The 17,430-nt window shown below is 47.8% G+C and overlaps 2 protein-coding genes across 4 annotated transcripts in view; one reads left to right on the forward strand and one right to left on the reverse strand.

Annotated features, from left to right (window-relative positions):
• Positions 1-443, forward strand: part of trmt13 (tRNA methyltransferase 13 homolog) — a 9,956-nt gene extending 9,513 nt beyond the window's left edge. Inside the window, exon 11 of the mRNA XM_072439176.1 lies at positions 128-443. Within this exon, the coding sequence (XP_072295277.1) occupies positions 128-401 (274 nt within the window). The 3' untranslated portion in view covers positions 402-443. The remainder of the gene's footprint in view (positions 1-127) is intronic.
• A 129-nt stretch (positions 444-572) lies between these two features.
• On the reverse strand, positions 573-16,234 carry lrrc39 (leucine rich repeat containing 39). 3 transcript variants are annotated; one of them, XM_072439239.1, is made up of 8 exons: positions 16,193-16,234; positions 14,661-14,861; positions 13,053-13,318; positions 12,827-12,963; positions 10,811-10,956; positions 8,946-9,098; positions 857-895; positions 573-713 (listed from the first exon to the last, which is right to left on the reverse strand). In XM_072439239.1, the coding sequence occupies exons 2-8, from the start codon at positions 14,786-14,788 to the stop codon at positions 707-709; spliced, it is 876 nt and encodes a 291-aa protein (XP_072295340.1). In that variant the 5' UTR covers positions 14,789-14,861; positions 16,193-16,234; the 3' UTR covers positions 573-706. The 3 variants fall into 3 exon arrangements, with proteins under 3 accessions (XP_072295340.1, XP_072295338.1, XP_072295339.1); XM_072439237.1 differs by lacking the exon at positions 857-895 and adding an exon at positions 1,336-1,520 and having other exon boundaries at positions 575-713; XM_072439238.1 differs by lacking the exon at positions 573-713 and having other exon boundaries at positions 757-895.
• Positions 16,235-17,430: the final 1,196 nt, after the last annotated feature.

Genomic DNA, 17,430 nt, shown 5'->3' on the forward strand with positions numbered 1-17,430 from the left:
ATGTCATACCCTGAAGCCCTGTGATGTCATACCCTGAGTGTCTGAGTGGAGAAAGGAGGGCAGAGAGAGTGCATCTATGTAGAAGGAGTCAGAGGCTTTATCTGATTCTGTCCTGTGTCCTCTGCAGGTTCCTGGGCTCCTCGGAGCGCCAGCGCATGGGCCGGCTCTGTAAGCTGCTCATAGACTGTGGCCGACTGCACTTCCTGAAGAACAAAGGCTTCACGGGACGTTTGAGCCGATATGTGTCCTCTGAGGTCACCCTGGAGAACGTCCTCCTCACAGCTGTGCCCGAGGAGGCGGAGGCGGAGGAGGAGGCGCGGCCGGAGGAGGGGGAGGTGCGGCCGGCGGAGACGCAACCAATATGCAATAGCAACAATATTCAAAATGAGCTGAATCGATGAGTGAAACATGACTGAACAAACAAGGACTATTTTTCTACTTTTGTACAATTTTAACATATGTTTTTGTTCCTTTTCTGTGCAACGTCGTCTGTTATAACTGAATTTCTACCCATCAGGGCTTTGCATTCTACCTGAACTCAATTAAAAAAAAAGCTTTGCCGTTGGATGCAATTTTTTATTTTATCATGAAAAATCAATCAAACTAAAGTTGCTACAGAAACATGGTTCACACTCTGGTAACAGTAGCATGTGGCTCATGGCTCAGTGGCTCTGGCTCAGTGGCTCAGTGATCTCAGATCTAGTCATCAGGCTCTGAAACACAAGACAAAACCTGAGATTCAAATATGTATTCATCATTTTAAATGATGATGACATGAATAAGTTAGTAGTTAATCATGTGGATTATGTTTGAAAATGTATGTTGGAAATTGCTCATTTATAGACTGCTTAAGTACCTTGAAGGAGCTTTCCTCTTCAATAAGTTGATTATCTGTCTGTGTTAATGAAAGGAGGTTATGAGTCACATGGTGAAGGTCAGTGTTTCTCATGAACGCATTTGAACATGAGCATGAGGCGGTTTATGGAACACAGCACGCTGAGGGCGGCGGCTCGAGAGGGTGGTTTTACAGTGCAGCAGGGCGGTTGTCCTAACGGCAGGGCGGTTGTCCTAAACGACAGGGCGGTTGTCCTAACGGCAGGGCGGTTGTCCTAACGGCAGGGCGGTTGTCCTAAACGACAGGGCGGTTGTCCTAACGACAGGGCGGTTGTCCTAACGGCAGGGCGGTTGTCCTAACGGCAGGGCGGTTGTACTAACGGCAGGGCGGTTGTCCTAACGGCAGGGCGGTTGTCCTAACGGCAGGGCGGTTGTCCTAACGGCAGGGCGGTTGTCCTAACGGCAGGGCGGTTGTCCTAACGGCAGGGCGGTTGTACTAACGGTAGGCACAGTGCATGTTGAGGGCGGCGTAGGCCCTTTTTCTGGCCTCTTGAATGTAAAGATGCATGAATTCTTTGCCAAACATCTCCCTGTCGTCCTCATCGTCTTCGTCCTCGGGCTCTTTGGGTTTTCTGGGAGGAAGATTCACGTCCAGAATCAGAGGATTGTCCCGGAAATTCACAAATCTGAAAGGAGCAGGCGAAAGTGAGTTTGTACCAGAAAAATTCACATCTGGATTGAAAACTTCTGGATTTGTTCAAGAAAGTGTGTTGACGGTTCAGAGACTGCTCCTGTGTAAAGCTAGATATGACCTTCATCTCAGGAGTGTGGGGGAGCATTAGCTCTACTCTGTGCTCCATCCATGAAATCAAGAGTCTCTGTCACAGTGTGTTTACAAGAGGTCTTGGACAAGCTCTGTCCTTGTCCAAGTCCAGACAAGAACGTGTCGTCCTCCTCACACTAGGTGGCGATATGCGTCGTTTTAGCGGACTAATCCGCCCCCCCCCATTCTGTTTGACCTTTTGCGTCACATGCAACACTTGGATGCCAACCGCCATAAAAAAACAACAACAACAACAAGCAACTATCACGCGCATTTTCGAACAACAGCAGTCGTACAGCTTTGTTCATCTCGTATGTAACGGCCGCGTTAGTTATTGTGCAGATAAAGTGCTGCTGACGCTGGTGTTGGGTCCTTCCTTGTATGGTTTTGTTCCGGGGTCATAGGTCAGCGTGGGTCGTGGAGCATGCGCACAATCACATAATCTGGGAATCTGGGAGTCTCAATCTGAGATTTTGAACGCCGATTTCTATCGGAGTAAGGTGTTTACATGCGCACGAAGATTTCTGATTGTATCGGATTGAAGCAACTATTTGTTTTTTTTGGTTTGCACGTAACGTACCGAGTGTGGACGAGAGCAGCCGGACACAGTTTTACATCTGACCATATTCTCGGGCTGGAAAGTATCTCATGCCTTCATCAGAACTCATGTTACTGAGCTTCAGTGTGTGTGAAGCTGTCTGATGTCTGGGCAGACCGATGCATACTACTGTTGTGTCTGTGAGCAAGACATTTCACCCACTTCACCTTCATATGAATGAACAGTGAGTTAAAGAGGGGCTGGTGGCGCCAGACTGCCCCAGGACAGCTGTGGCTGCTAAAGTTGCTTAACTAGATTTGTACCCACGTCGCCCGGGAAACAATGAGCACTTAAGCAGCACATTTTTCCAGCAAAATTCCCTCCAGACATTTTGAGGTCCTCCACTGGGACATACACACATTTTGAGGTCCTCCACTGGGACGTACACACATTTTGAGGTCCTCCACTGGGACGTACACACATTTTGAGGTCCTCCACTGGGACGTACACACATTTTAAGGTCCTCCACTGGGATGTACACACATTTCCCATTCTTCGTCTGTCAAAACAAGGTTAATTTATATATATAGTAGAGTAGCTGTAACTAGCAATACATTGAAATAATTTTGATATTATTCCCCTTGAAAGTGATTTATACATTTTGGGCAGTGCAAGTGCAAATTTCTCCTTTAAACCTGATGACTTGGAGACAAAGCTCTGATGGAGAAACAGGACTTTTAATGGTATTTACAAATAAGGAGTTATTATAACCAAGAAATTAAATTAAATCCAAGGGGAATAATATCCAAACAATATAAATGTATTTTGACTGACAAATAATGGGAAAACAGCCCAACGGAGGACCACAAATCACATGTTTGGAAAGAATTCTGTTGGAAAAATAATTTTGTATCATGTTAAAGTGCTCCAAAGGAAACGCTAACTGCTGGAGAAACTGGCAGCGAGGAGGCGCGCCATTACCACGAGGAGGCGCGCCATTACCACGAGGAGGCGCGCCATTACCACAAGGAGGCCCGCCATTACCACAAGGAGGCCCGCCACTACCACGAGGAGGCCCGCCATTACCACGAGGAGGCCCGCCATTACCACAAGGAGGCCCGCCATTACCACAAGGAGGCCCGCCATTACCACAAGGAGGCCCGCTGTTACGTTAGACATTCTGCAGCAGTCTATCGTTTTGTAGTCACCAATGTGGTTCGGGGGAAAAAATACAGACAACCGTCGTCTCTTTGGTCTGAGGGAAAAACAAACACTACTGACCATTTATTGCGCATGCTCATTACAACACAACAACACATTCACTGATCACGCAGGTAACACATGGCTTTGCTCCATCTGCAAGTATGCTCAACACTCCCACTCAAAGACATGTGTATAGTTCTCATATAGTGGTAAATAAAAACAAAAATATATAACCCCAAAATAAAACATTTGGCATACTGGCAAAGTTCTAAACACTTCAAAACAACTTTAAAATAAAATATTTGGTATATTAGCAATGTTCAACATTACTTCCCAAACAAATATCCCTTAAAACTCTCAAACTTAGCTTTTGTCAAAGGCTCGGTAAGGACATCAGCTACCATGTTTGCAGTAGGGCAATATTCTATACATATTTTACCTTCTGCGTGTGCAGACCGTACAAAATGGTACTTTATGTCTATATGTTTGCTTCTCTGTCTGCAAACTGGGTTCTTTGATAAAGCTATCGCCCCCTGGTTGTCCTCAAATATCTTGACCGGTGTATGCTGGTTACAACTATCTATTCCTCCAAGTAGTTGTACAAGATACATACTTTCTTGAGTAGTGGCTGCTAGCGCCATATACTCAGCTTCGCATGTGGATAATGCCACCGTTTGCTGTTTTCTGCTCTTCCATGATATAACTGGACCATTCTCAGTTAAGCTGAAACAGTATCCAGTTGTGCTCCTCCTGTCATCCATATCGGCTGCCCAATGAGCATCACTGTATCCCTCCAGCTGTAATGGGCTTTCCTCACATTTCTGGTAGTGTAGTTCTTGATCCATAGTACCCTTTAAGTACCTCAGTATGTGTTTCGCTGTAGCCCAATGCTGTTGCTTTGGTTCTGCTAGGTATTGAGATAGTTTACTAACAGCCCAGCTCAGGTCAGGTCTTGTACATGTCATAATGTATATCAAGCTACCTACTATCTCTCTGTATCCTGTTGAATCAATAACTTCACCCTCACTGTCAAAGTTTAACTTTTGCTCACATGGGGTGGATCTCGGTTTGCATTCGGACGTTCCAAATTTCGCTAATATCTTCTCTATGTGTCTCTTTTGGGTCATTTTGATTTCTCCATCACTCTGTCTGAAATCTATACCCAGGAAGTATTTAAGTGGACCCATATCCTTCATCTTAAATCTTCTCTTCAACATTTCCTTCACATCACTGAGTAAGGTGTTGTTACTCGCTGCTATGATTAAATCATCCACCCATACTAACAAAATCACTTTCCCATTCTCAGATTTTCTGCTGTAGACACAATGATCAGCATCATTTTGTACAAAACCGTTCTCTGTAAGGTGATCATGTAGTAACATATTCCAGTTACGCCCGGACTGTTTTAAACCATACAATGACTTGTTGAGTTTACACACTAAGTGTTCCCCTGTCTTTGATTTGATTTCAAAACCTTCCGGCTGTTCCATATATACCTCACAGTCCATTGGAGCATGGAGGTAAGCAGTCTTCACATCCATTTGGTGTAAAATAAGATCCTCCTGTACAGCCACCTGCATTAATGCTCGTACAGAGGTCATGTTGGCTGTTGGTGAAAAAGTCTCTTTATAGTCAATTCCTTCCACTTGACCATAGCCCTTTGCAACATATCTGGCTTTACAAGTCTCAGATCCATCTGGGCTCTCTTTCACTGCATATACCCAGCGACCTCCCACTGCTTGCTTGCCTCTTGGCAGTGGGGTCAGAGTGAAAGTTTCATTCTCTGTCAAAGAGTTCATCTCCTCTTTCATCGCATCAGCCCACATTTTTGACTTTTTAGAGTCCATTGCCTCTCTAAGTGTTTTAGGAACACCATAATCTACATTCTCACTTTCGTCATTGTTACACTCAACTTTACACTGGTACTCCTTAAAGTATTCTGGAGCCTTTCTCTGTCTTGTAGGGTATCTCCTTTCTCCCTCTTCTTTCTGAGTACTGTCTGTCTGGGTCGGACCTGTCTCAGCAGCCTCTTCAATACTGGACTCTTTACTCTCTTCAGGCTGTCTCTGACCCTGGTTGACTCTCTTCTGAGGTGTATTTACATAACTCTCAATGTCTTCCCCCATGTCACAATCTGTCTGGGTCTGGCTATCTGTGCCACCTTTGGTGATACATTTTACCAGCCTATGTTTTAGGACTTTTCCTGTCTCAGGATAATACACATTGTATGCTGGACTATATTTGTCATAGCCTACAAGGATCCCCTTGTTGCATCTAGAGTCTAGTTTTTTCTTATCCTGCTTGTAAACATAGCATTCAGAGCCAAATATCTGCATGTTGGATAGGTTAGGTGTTTTTCCTGTAAAAATACGGTAAGGTGTCTGCTCTAGCCGTTTACTGTAGCACCTGTTGCGGATTTGGGCTGCTGTTTGTACAGCATATGTCCATAATTTCTTTGGGAGGTTACTCTCCAATAGCATGCATCGTGACATCTTAAATAAGGTTCTCCACCCTCTTTCGGCAGTCCCATTCTGATGAGGTGAGTAGGGTGCACTCTTCTCGTGCCTTATCCCATTACTCCTAAGTAGACATTGAAACTTTTGTCCGGTAAACTCTGTGCCGTTATCTGACCTTATGCACGTTACCTTTCCATATGGGGCTACATCCGCTATGAATTTTTCTGTAGCTTTTGTCGTGTCACTTTTTGTTTTAATAAAGTATGGAAATATCATCCCACTGCAATCATCAGTAAATGCTATTGCATATCTGTACCCATCTTTATCTGCTGGTTCTATAGGACCGCATAGGTCTGTGTGTACAAGCTCTAACACAGCTGTGGCTTTAGAGTCTGCCTGTCAGTTTCTGCTTTGTGTGAATTTGCCCTGTGTGCATATTTCACATTTTTGGTTGGATTTGTCATGTTTCCCTTTTATAGACATTCCTTCAACCACCTTTTCTAATTTGGCAACATCATCAAAATTGCAATGACCAAGTATCCTATGCCACGTTTGAATGTCATGACACCCATATACTTCATCAACATTTTCATCTTCTACTGTGCTAAGGTAATACAGCCTATCATACACGTCCATTTTGAATTTGGTACCATCCTTGTGGACCAGCCAGTCATTACCGTCCTTAAAGCGGACCTCAGCTCCGTTGGCCGTCGCTGCTTTAACTGAAAAAATGTCCTGTGGAAACGATGGGATGTAGAGTGCCTGTTTGAGAATCGTTTTCACTCTTCGTCCCTCGCTGTCCAACAAGTAGATTTCAGCATCTCCCCTCATTTTCGCCTTCCCGCTCACCTTGGATCCGTCGGCAAGCTCGATCATGTGGTCCTCAGGTCTGAAGCTCTTGTCAACTGTTTTGAACTTTGTGGCGTTGTTGATCATGTGTGTTGTGGCGCCGCAGTCGACCATGAGACCTTTCTTGTTTCCTCTTTGTGTAGGGCAGTCACTCATCTTGAAGAAACAAAAAGATGTAGGCTCTGCCTCCGTCTCTCCATCAACTTTCTTCACATAATCACGGCCTCGTCCTCGATATTGTCCCCTTCCGCGCTGTGTTGTGTCCCATTTTCGTTCCTCTTTTCTCAACTGGTATCCGTCCGGACATGTCCTGGCCATGTGTCCCTTTTTACCGCACGTGTAACATTCAACATCAGCCAGGACCATTTTCTTTCCTCTTCCTCTTCCTCGTGACCTTGTTGCCCAACTAGTCTTCATCACGTTGTCTTCATCAGCATTCACGTCACTCTTCCCATATTTTTCAGTACTCTCATAACTTCGCAGTTTCGTTTTAAACTCGCTGAACGTTACAGTGTCATTTGTCTGGGTGATGTGCACGACAAATGGCTTGTATGAATCAGGTAGCCCTTTAACTACCATCGCTATCTGAAGCCCATCACTAATGTGCTCTTCTGCTCTTCTCAATGACGTGAATATAGTCTCTGCTCGAATAATATTGTCAGTTACCGTTTCATTGCTGGTCTTATGAAGCGAGGAAAGTTCACAATATAAACTCACAACGCGAGGTTTGTCCTTTCCAGCGTAGTGTTCGCGGAGAATATTCAGCGCTTTTCTTCCGTCTCTTTTCGCGTCTCTCATTACCAATGACAAGCTCTTGTTGTCCAGACATTGCACAAGCTCTGCATATGCCTCGCCGTTCTTCGTCTCATCTTCCGCCCAAGCATCTTCGTCCTCCTCATCTATCTCCGGGTCTTCCGAGATAACTCCTCTGAGGCCGCGTAACTCCATATGCGCGAGGAACCTCGTTTCCCACAGCTCGTAACTTTTTTCTTCGCCGTTGAATAAAAGTCTGAACCACTTTTGGCCTACTTGACTGGGCCCATAACCTGTTACGTTAGACATTCTGCAGCAGTCTATCGTTTTGTAGTCACCAATGTGGTTCGGGGGAAAAAATACAGACAACCGTCGTCTCTTTGGTCTGAGGGAAAAACAAACACTACTGACCATTTATTGCGCATGCTCATTACAACACAACAACACATTCACTGATCACGCAGGTAACACATGGCTTTGCTCCATCTGCAAGTATGCTCAACACCCGCCATTACCACGAGGAGGCGCGGCATTATCACGAGGAGGCGCGCCATTACCACGAGGAGGCGCGCCATTACCACGTGGAGGCGCGCCATTACCACGAGGAGGCGCGCCATTACCACGAGGAGGCGCGCCATTACCACGAGGAGGCGCGCCATTACCACGAGGAGGCCCGCCATTACCACGAGGAGGCCCGCCATTACCACGAGGAGGCGCGCCATTACCACGAGGAGGCCCGCCACTACCACGAGGAGGCCCGCCACTACCACGAGGAGGCGCGCCATTACCACGAGGAGGCCCGCCATTACCACGAGGAGGCCCGCCACTACCACGAGGAGGCCCGCCACTACCACGAGGAGGCGCGCCATTACCACGAGGAGGCCCGCCATTACCACGAGGAGGCGCGCCATTACCACGAGGAGGCCCGCCACTACCACGAGGAGGCCCGCCATTACCACGAGGAGGCCCGCCACTACCACGAGGAGGCCCGCCATTATCACGAGGAGGCCCGCCATTACCACGAGGAGGCGCGCCATTACCACGAGGAGACCCGCCACTACCACGAGGAGGCGCGCCATTACCACGAGGAGGCCCGCCACTACCACGAGGAGGCCCGCCATTACCACGAGGAGGCGCGCCATTTCCACGAGGAGGCGCGCCATTACCATGTGTTCTGGCGCTGTCCTGTTGCTCAGAAATATTAAACACAGATCAATAAAGCGCCACATACATGTTGTTAAAATCACGTCCCACTTGATTTCACATCTCTGTTTTTGGGCCTCAAAACTCCGGCCATGGACACATTTGATGGATACCTTTGAAACATGCAGGAAAACAAGCTTCACTAAGAAATAGAATTAAGGACTGGTCTGACAATGTGATAGAGAAGATGACTTTTGGACAAAAATGGACACATTTGTTAGACTTTGGACCAAATGGGAGTTTTGAATTGATGATTCAAGATCAGAGACTGTGGGAGGAGCCGTACCTGAGGCGGCTCATGTCGTCCATCAGAGGAGGGATGTCACGGAGCTTATTGCTGCTCAGGACCAGAGTGTCCAGGCTGGACATGAGGCTGATGTTGTCGGGGAGTTTCTCCAGTTCATTTCTCTGGAGCCACAGCGTGTGCAGCTTCTCCATCCTCCACAACCGAACACAGGAAGTGTCACATCACGTCATCAAACATCCTCTTCCTGCTTCACATTTCTCCTCCCCCCCATGGCTCCTCCCCCCATAGTGCTTAAGTTCACCCATCAGTCTGTCTGCATGGCTGTCTGTCTGTATGGCTGTCTGTCTGCATGGCTGTCTGTCTGCATGGCTGTCTGTCTGCATGGCTGTAGTCTGCATGGCTGTCTGTCTGCATGGCTGTCTGTCTGCATGACTGTCTGTCTGCATGGCTGTCTGTCTGCATGGCTGTAGTCTGCATGGCTGTCTGTCTGCATGGCTCTGTCTGCATGGCTGTAGTCTGTCTGCACGGCTGTAGTCTGTCTGCACGGCTGTAGTCTGTCTGCACGGCTGTAATCTGTCTGCATGGCTGTCTGTCTGCACGGCTGCAGTCTGTCTGCATGGCTGTAGTCTGTCTGCATGGCTGTCTGTCTGCACGGCTGCAGTCTGTCTGCATGGCTGTAGTCTGTCTGCATGGCTGTCTGTCTGCACGGCTGCAGTCTGTCTGCACGGCTGTAGTCTGTCTGCACGGCTGTAGTCTGTCTGCATGACTGTCTGTTTGTATGGCTGTCTGTCTGTATGGCTGTCTGTCTGTATGGCTGTCTGTCTGCATGGCTGTAGTCTGTCTGCATGACTGTCTGTCTGTATGGCTGTCTGTCTGCATGGCTGTCTGTCTGCATGGCTGTCTGTCTGCATGGCTGTCTGTCTGCATGACTGTCTGTCTGTATGGCTGTCTGTCAGCATGGCTCTGTCTGCACGGCTGTAGTCTGTCTGCACGGCTGTAGTCTGTCTGCACGGCTGTAGTCTGTCTGCACGGCTGCAGTCTGTCTGCATGGCTGCAGTCTGTCTGCATGGCTGTAGTCTGTCTGCATGGCTGTATTCTGTCTGCACGGCTGTAGTCTGTCTGCACGGCTGTAGTCTGTCTGCACGGCTGTAGTCTGTCTGCATGACTGTCTGTCAGCATGGCTGTCTGTCTGCACGGCTGTAGTCTGTCTGCACGGCTTTAGTCTGCATGGCTGTCTGTCAGCATGGCTCTGTCAGCATGGCTCTGTCTGCATGGCTGTAGTCTGTCTGCATGGCTGTCTGTCTGCATGGCTGTCTGTCTGCATGGCTGTAGTCTGTCTGCATGGCTGCAGTCTGTCTGCATGGCTGTAGTTTGTCTGCATGGCTGCAGTCTGTCTGCATGGCTGTAGTCTGTCTGCATGGCTGCAGTCTGTCTGCATGGCTGCAGTCTGTCTGCATGGCTGTCTGTCAGCATGGCTGTCTGTCTGCACGGCTGTAGTCTGTCTGCACGGCTGCAGTCTGTCTGCATGGCTGCAGTCTGTCTGCATGGCTGTCTGTCAGCATGGCTGTCTGTCTGCACGGCTGTAGTCTGTCTGCATGGCTGTAGTCTGTCTGCATGGCTGCAGTCTGTCTGCATGGCTGTCTGTCAGCATGGCTGTCTGTCTGCACGGCTGTAGTCTGTCTGCATGGCTGTAGTCTGTCTGCATGGCTGCAGTCTGTCTGCATGGCTGCAGTCTGTCTGCATGGCTGTCTGTCTGCATGGCTGTCTGTCTGCATGGCTGTCTGTCTGCATGCCTGTCTGTCTGCATGCCTGTCTGTCTGCATGCCTGTCCGTCTGCATGGCTGTAGTCTGTCTGCATGACTGTCTGTCTGCATGGCTGTCTGTCTGCATGTCTGTAGTCTCACCTGTAGATGTCGTGCGGCAGCTGCTGCAGTCGGTTTCCCCCCATGTCCAGCCACTCCAGTGCAGGCAGCTCCAGCAGAACCTCTGGGAACTCACAGAAGTGGTTCATGGACAAGTCCAGGTGCTGCAGGCGCCTCAGGTTCTTCAGCTTCAGGGAACAGAAATAACACACTATTTAACATTACAAGACACACCACAGGCTGGAGACAATTATTCAAATAGTTACATCAAATCTACCACGTAAACAGTACATTGTTTGTACAGGGGAATAGAAGAAAATTAATAAGTCATCTTTTTTCTTCCGGTCAAGGTCAATTAATGTTCAATTTGACTTAGAAGCTCATTTGCCTTTTTATTTGAAATAATTGGCTCGAGCCACGGGATGGAATGGAGTCTTTGTTATTCCCTGGTTTCTTATTATTCTTATTCTTATTATTCATGTTCAGACTCGGGCATTTTTGACCCTGAATATGGATGAAAAGTCACACATGGGGACATAGGTCACACATGGGGTCATAGGTCACACATGGGGTCATAGGTCACACATGGGGACATAGGTCACACATGGGGACATAGGACACACATGGAGACATAGGACACACATGGGGACATAAACGCGATTGGCTCGGCCCGAACGCCAATAAAATGGAGGTTGTGAGAACGCCCGTCACAACAGTGCCGACTAGTTCAAAAAAGAGAAAACATGAAACTCTTAATCTTTGGCCTTGGCACATGAGACTTGGGACAGTGATAGAGCTACCTTTGACCTCTGACCTTTGATGAGTAAAACACATCTGGCAGCATCGCTCTATGATAAACAGGAAGTCAGCCATGTTGTACTTGTCCTGAGTTTTTCGTCCGATCAAGCTCAAAACAACACTTTTTGCATCTAGAGACATTGAAAATTCATTAAAAAAAAAAAAAAGTGATATTCCTTACGGTCTCCACGTAACACGCCCTCAAAAAAGGCTCAATTTCCTGCTAACGCTAATGCTAATTAGTTTTGAGCTCTTACAAGAGGATGATTTCATTACGCTCCATTTCCACTTCAAATTGCTAATCATTTTGTCAGCATGACCTCTAATTTCCAGATAGTTTACACTTTATTCGGCGTACACCTGGTTTGGTGTAGATATCCATATCCAGGTTTGGGGGCTCTGTACCTGCAGGGGCACAGCACTCAGGCTCCAGGTTTGGGGGCTCTGTACCTGCAGGGGCACAGCACTCAGGTTACAGGTTTGGGGGCTCTGTACCTGCAGGGGCACAGCACTCAGGCTCCAGGTTTGGGGGCTCTGTACCTGCAGGGACACAGCACTCAGGCTCCAGGTTTGGGGGCTCTGTACCTGCAGGGGCACAGCACTCAGGTTCCAGGTTTGGGGGCTCTGTACCTGCAGGGACACAGCACTCAGGCTCCAGGTTTGGGGGCTCTGTACCTGCAGGGACACAGCACTCAGGTTCCAGGTTTGGGGGCTCTGTACCTGCAGGGACACAGCACTCAGGCTCCAGGTTTGGGGGCTCTGTACCTGCAGGGGCACAGCACTCAGGTTCCAGGTTTGGGGGCTCTGTACCTGCAGGGGCACAGCACTCAGGTTCCAGGTTTGGGGGCTCTGTACCTGCAGGGGCACAGCACTCAGGCTCCAGGTTTGGGGGCTCTGTACCTGCAGGGACACAGCACTCAGGCTCCAGGTTTGGGGGCTCTGTACCTGCAGGGGCACAGCACTCAGGTTCCAGGTTTGGGGGCTCTGTACCTGCAGGGGCACAGCACTCAGGCTCCAGGTTTGGGGGCTCTGTACCTGCAGGGGCACAGCACTCAGGCTCCAGGTTTGGGGGCTCTGTACCTGCAAGGACACAGCACTCAGGCTCCAGGTTTGGGGGCTCTGTACCTGCAAGGACACAGCACTCAGGCTCCAGGTTTGGGGGCTCTGTACCTGCAGGGGCACAGCACTCAGGTTCCAGGTTTGGGGGCTCTGTACCTGCAGGGGCACAGCACTCAGGTTCCAGGTTTGGGGGCTCTGTACCTGCAGGGGCACAGCACTCAGGTTCCGGTTCATGGCTAGCTCCAGCCTCTCCAGACTCTCACACTGGCCCAGCTCCTCGGGGACGCTGCTCAGTCTGTTATAGCTGAGGAGCAGCTCCTTCAGACGGCTCAGCTCACCTGCAACAGCACAAGTCACTACATGGTGGTACCAGAAGGGGGAGGTTCAGGCCCACTGCATGCTGGGAGAAGATCACGTCGCTTCATACCGATCTCCTTGGGAATGTGGGCTACAGCATTGCGGGATAGGTCTATCACGAGGAGGTTCTGGAAGCTGTGGATGAACGTGGGGAGGAGCTGCAGACCGGTGCGGTGCATGTGCCACTCTTGGACCTGGCTGAAGTGCACCAGGCAGCGAGGTAAGCTCTTCCACTCCTCCTGCTCCAGCCTCAGCACCAGGCGGCCATCTTCAGTCTGCAGCTTCTGCCTGAGGCGGGCCAGGAGCGCCCGGTCCTCCCAAACACCCACGCCCAGTCTGGACACACGACAGTAATAGAGGTCACAGGTTACAGTCCAGATTTATGCTCAAATGGGTCAATGATCAACTGATGAAGGTCGACTTGGGGAGCAGGGCCACATCCTCATGTAGTTGGTGGTATGAGGGAAGGGGCACGTCCTCTCGCTGACATGCCCCACGTCCTCACCCGCTCACACCCGCCCTCACCCGTTCACACCCGCCCTCACCCGTTCACACCCGCCCTCACCCGCTCACACCCGCCCTCACCCGCTCACACACAGCCACACACCACTGCACCCACATCTCACCTGCGCGCTACCTCAGCCACATGACAACTGGTTCAACTGCAGTGGATTGTATGGTCTGAAAGTATCGTAAATGAACTTTAAGTGATCCAAAGGAGGCCACGAGAGGTCTAGACCCCAAAGCTCTCTATGGCTCGCTTTGGCTCTGAATGCTTTAGTGCAAGATGATTGGATTAGAGAGAACACAGACACAGGAGAAACCAAGATGGCAAAAAGCTTGATATTGTGATGAACCACAGTATTTCAAGTGATTATAACTTTATTTGTTGAGCCGCAAAACAAAGCTAGCATGCGTTAGCATCAGCTGTTTATGTTGTTTATGTTGCGCCCTCTGCTCCGACAGTTTGGGAGAGGTATGTGGTTGCTTTTTGAATGTGAAAGTGAAGGACAGAGACGGTCACGTCCTTACTCTTCCGTTTTATTTCAGGAAAGAACACTGAACGCTTTGCGCAGCCGTATATCAAACATTTCCACCAGCCAATAGAAATAAACATTTTTTAACAGGTCATATGTACATTTTTGGCATTTATACTTTTTGTACTGAATACAGTTTTGACCACAATAATGAAGTAAAAAGGTGAAAATAGTGTCTTATGACGAATTTTAAATCTGTGACTCGCTTTTTAACCAGTCACATTTACTGTTTATTTATGAGGATGAGACACGGTGCAGAGGGTGAGACACGGCGCAGAGGGTGAGACACGGCGCAGAGGGTGAGACACGGCGCAGAGGGTGAGACACGGCGCAGAGGATGAGACACGGTGCAGAGGGTGAGACACGGCGCAGAGGGTGAGACACGGCGCAGAGGGTGAGACACGGCGCAGAGGGTGAGACACGGCACAGAGGGTGAGACACAGCGCAGAGGCTTTGCAGAGAAGTCAATGTGGAAAAAGTGTAGGAGAAACAAGTAGTGTCTTGTGTCTCGTCCTTTAGCTTCGTCTCTCAAACGTACTAAACATCTTTTTGAGAATTGCTGAGATCGACCTTGATATTATAATTCAAGGTTATGTTTGGGCGACGTCCGTTGCTCTCGCGGCAGCGCTCAAACTGCATACCTGGTCACCGCCTTGTCCCTGGGGCCCCTCCTCTTCTGCTCCTCCTCCCGGTCCTCGCTGACCTTGCGGATGCGTGTCTCCCACAGAGCTTTGATGGACGACACCGAACTGACCACCACCACCACCATGATGAGAACGATGTCACCGGGACCTCTGACCCATCGGACACTGGCTCCGCCCACAATGGCTCATCGTGCAGACCTTACAGACACAGAACACAGAACATAGAACACAGAACACAGAACACAGAACACAGAACATAGAACACAGAACACAGAACACAGAACACAGAACACAGAACACAGAACACAGAACACAGAACACAGAACATAGAACACAGAACATAGAACATAGAACATAGAACATAGAACATAGAACAGAACTAGAACCACTTTGTATTTAGATTATCAGCAACACATCAATACTTGACAACCACATTCTTTTCCAGCCTGTGAATGTATCTGCCCTTCCCGGTGGTGGAGTGGTTAGGGCAGCAGCACACGTGTGAGTTTGAATTCTGACTCTGATCGTTTGCTGCATGTCCTCCCCTCTCATCCCCGTTTCTGTCCTGTCTAATAAAGCAAACGGATCAAAAAAAAAGAAAGAACCAAAACTGGCAACACAAATGACAGACGATGATTGGAGGCTCTGAGTGAATCAAAACACCAAATTATAATGTTTTTGTAATCAAGGAAAAATCAGCCTTACAATTGTTCCCAGTGAAAGTTAATTTAGATTTGAACTTGTTTCCCTGGTATCTGAGGACACAGACTGAGGACACAGACTGAGGACACAGACTGAGGACACAGACTGAGGACACAGACTGAGGACCAGACTGAAGACACAGACTGAGGACACAGACTGAGGACACAGACTGAGGACCAGACTGAAGACACAGACTGAGGACACAGACTGAGGACACAGACTGAGGACCAGACTGAAGACACAGACGGGGACACAGACTGAGGACACAGACTGAGGACACAGACGGGGACAAGTATGTGTGACATTCCCATGAACTGAACCACTGGAGACAAAACCAGAGCAATCGTAAAGGATGAAACCTTCTTTACACGAAGGTCATTCCAGACGCGGTCAGTCTAAACCAGGACTAAACCAGGTCTAAACCAGGTTTAAACCAGGACTAAACCAGGACTAAACCAGGTCTAAACCAGGAGCAAACCAGGACTAAACCAGGTCTAAACCAGGACTAAACCAGGTCTAAACCAGGTTTAAACCAGGACTAAACCAGGACTAAACCAGGTCTAAACCAGGAGCAAACCAGGACTAAACCAGGTCTAAACCAGGACTAAACCAGGTCTAAACCAGGACTAAACCAGGAGCAAACCAGGACTAAACCAGGAGCGAAACAGGACTAAACCAGGTCTAAACCAGGACTAAACCATATCCAGAGCTGTTCTTTTTCTTCTTCTCTTTCCATTTCTGTTGCTTTTACAACACAAACAGTAGATTCATGTTTGACTCTGAGTAAACTATAAGTGACGGTCAGAAGTCAGAGTAAAGTTCCTCACCTCACGGCTCCACACAAGCTTCGTCCATGTCTGAAACCTGAGCCCAGAGACCAGTGTCCAAATTAGCCTCTGGTCACATGACTGCACAGACACAACGACGTGTCCCTTTATAATGTCATTTTATGGATCCAAAACACAACAGCAACAATGATTCATATTAGTCTGATTCTTTAGTGGAGGCATATGTCAATCATGGATAAAATTAGACTTATATATTCTTATGTATTTTCAAAGTAGCTGCAGCTGATGTGTGACAAATATGTCCCTAATATTTGAGATAAGACTCCCGAAAGTCCCCAGGGCTCAAGTGCAGTTCAAACTGAGCTGGGACAGGTCAAAGGGCAGATTTGTTGACCTGGTTTATAGTTTATCATGGTTTATTATAAAAAGAAAAACTGGCACAAAGTTCAGCTTCTTCTTTATCAATATAAATAATCATAAGTTAAACATTCTTTTGTTTTTCTCGTTCATAAAAGCCTCAGAAAGACGTCGTTCTTGTTGAAATGACTTAAACCAAGAGATTCCCAAACATAATGAGAAGCATTTGTGAATCAAAGGTTTGGATGTTTCTTTCACAAACAGTAAATGTCCCGCAGTATAGGCCCCGCCCACATGTGAGATTATGATCCAATTACAAAACAGAACCATAAAGGTGTCTACCATAAACTAATGCACTTTGTAGCTTTGATTTCCCATTTATGCTCAGCGTGTTGTGAACAGAATCTGTTTAAAGCCCAACAAAAGATTTCACAAACAATAAAAAAAGACATATATACAATATTTAAGATATATTATGATGTGAAGTCAGCGGCTCGCCTCTCCACAAACCAGACTTGTAATCTGTCGAGGGAAAAGACCACCTGCTCCAGTTGCATAAAACATCCCTCTCCCTGGAGAATGTTCCAGAGTGTGGCTTTACCTTTACATCGTCATGGCGACAGGACGGTGGCTTCTGCAGCGCTGTAACTGGAAAGTGAGAACGCACTTTAGTCACATCATTATGTATTTCGATGAAGTTTGATTCTTTTACATTGTTTTAGGTAAATATTGTGACGATAATCTTAATAAAATAATAAACTTTTGAATAATTTTGTTTAAACCTTTATTTTCTTTAAATTCATTCAACAGTCAAACATTTCACACATGTATTTCACACACAAACTACTTCCCCAAAATACAAAACAACACACTAAGATTTGAATATGTATTTTGAACATAATCTTTTTACTGACTTTAAA

This window comes from Eucyclogobius newberryi, unplaced genomic scaffold, assembly GCF_026437365.1.
Source record: "Eucyclogobius newberryi isolate DKJ021-1_F unplaced genomic scaffold, fEucNew1.0.hap1 SCAF_9, whole genome shotgun sequence".
NCBI classification, from domain to species: Eukaryota; Metazoa; Chordata; class Actinopteri; order Gobiiformes; family Gobiidae; genus Eucyclogobius; species Eucyclogobius newberryi.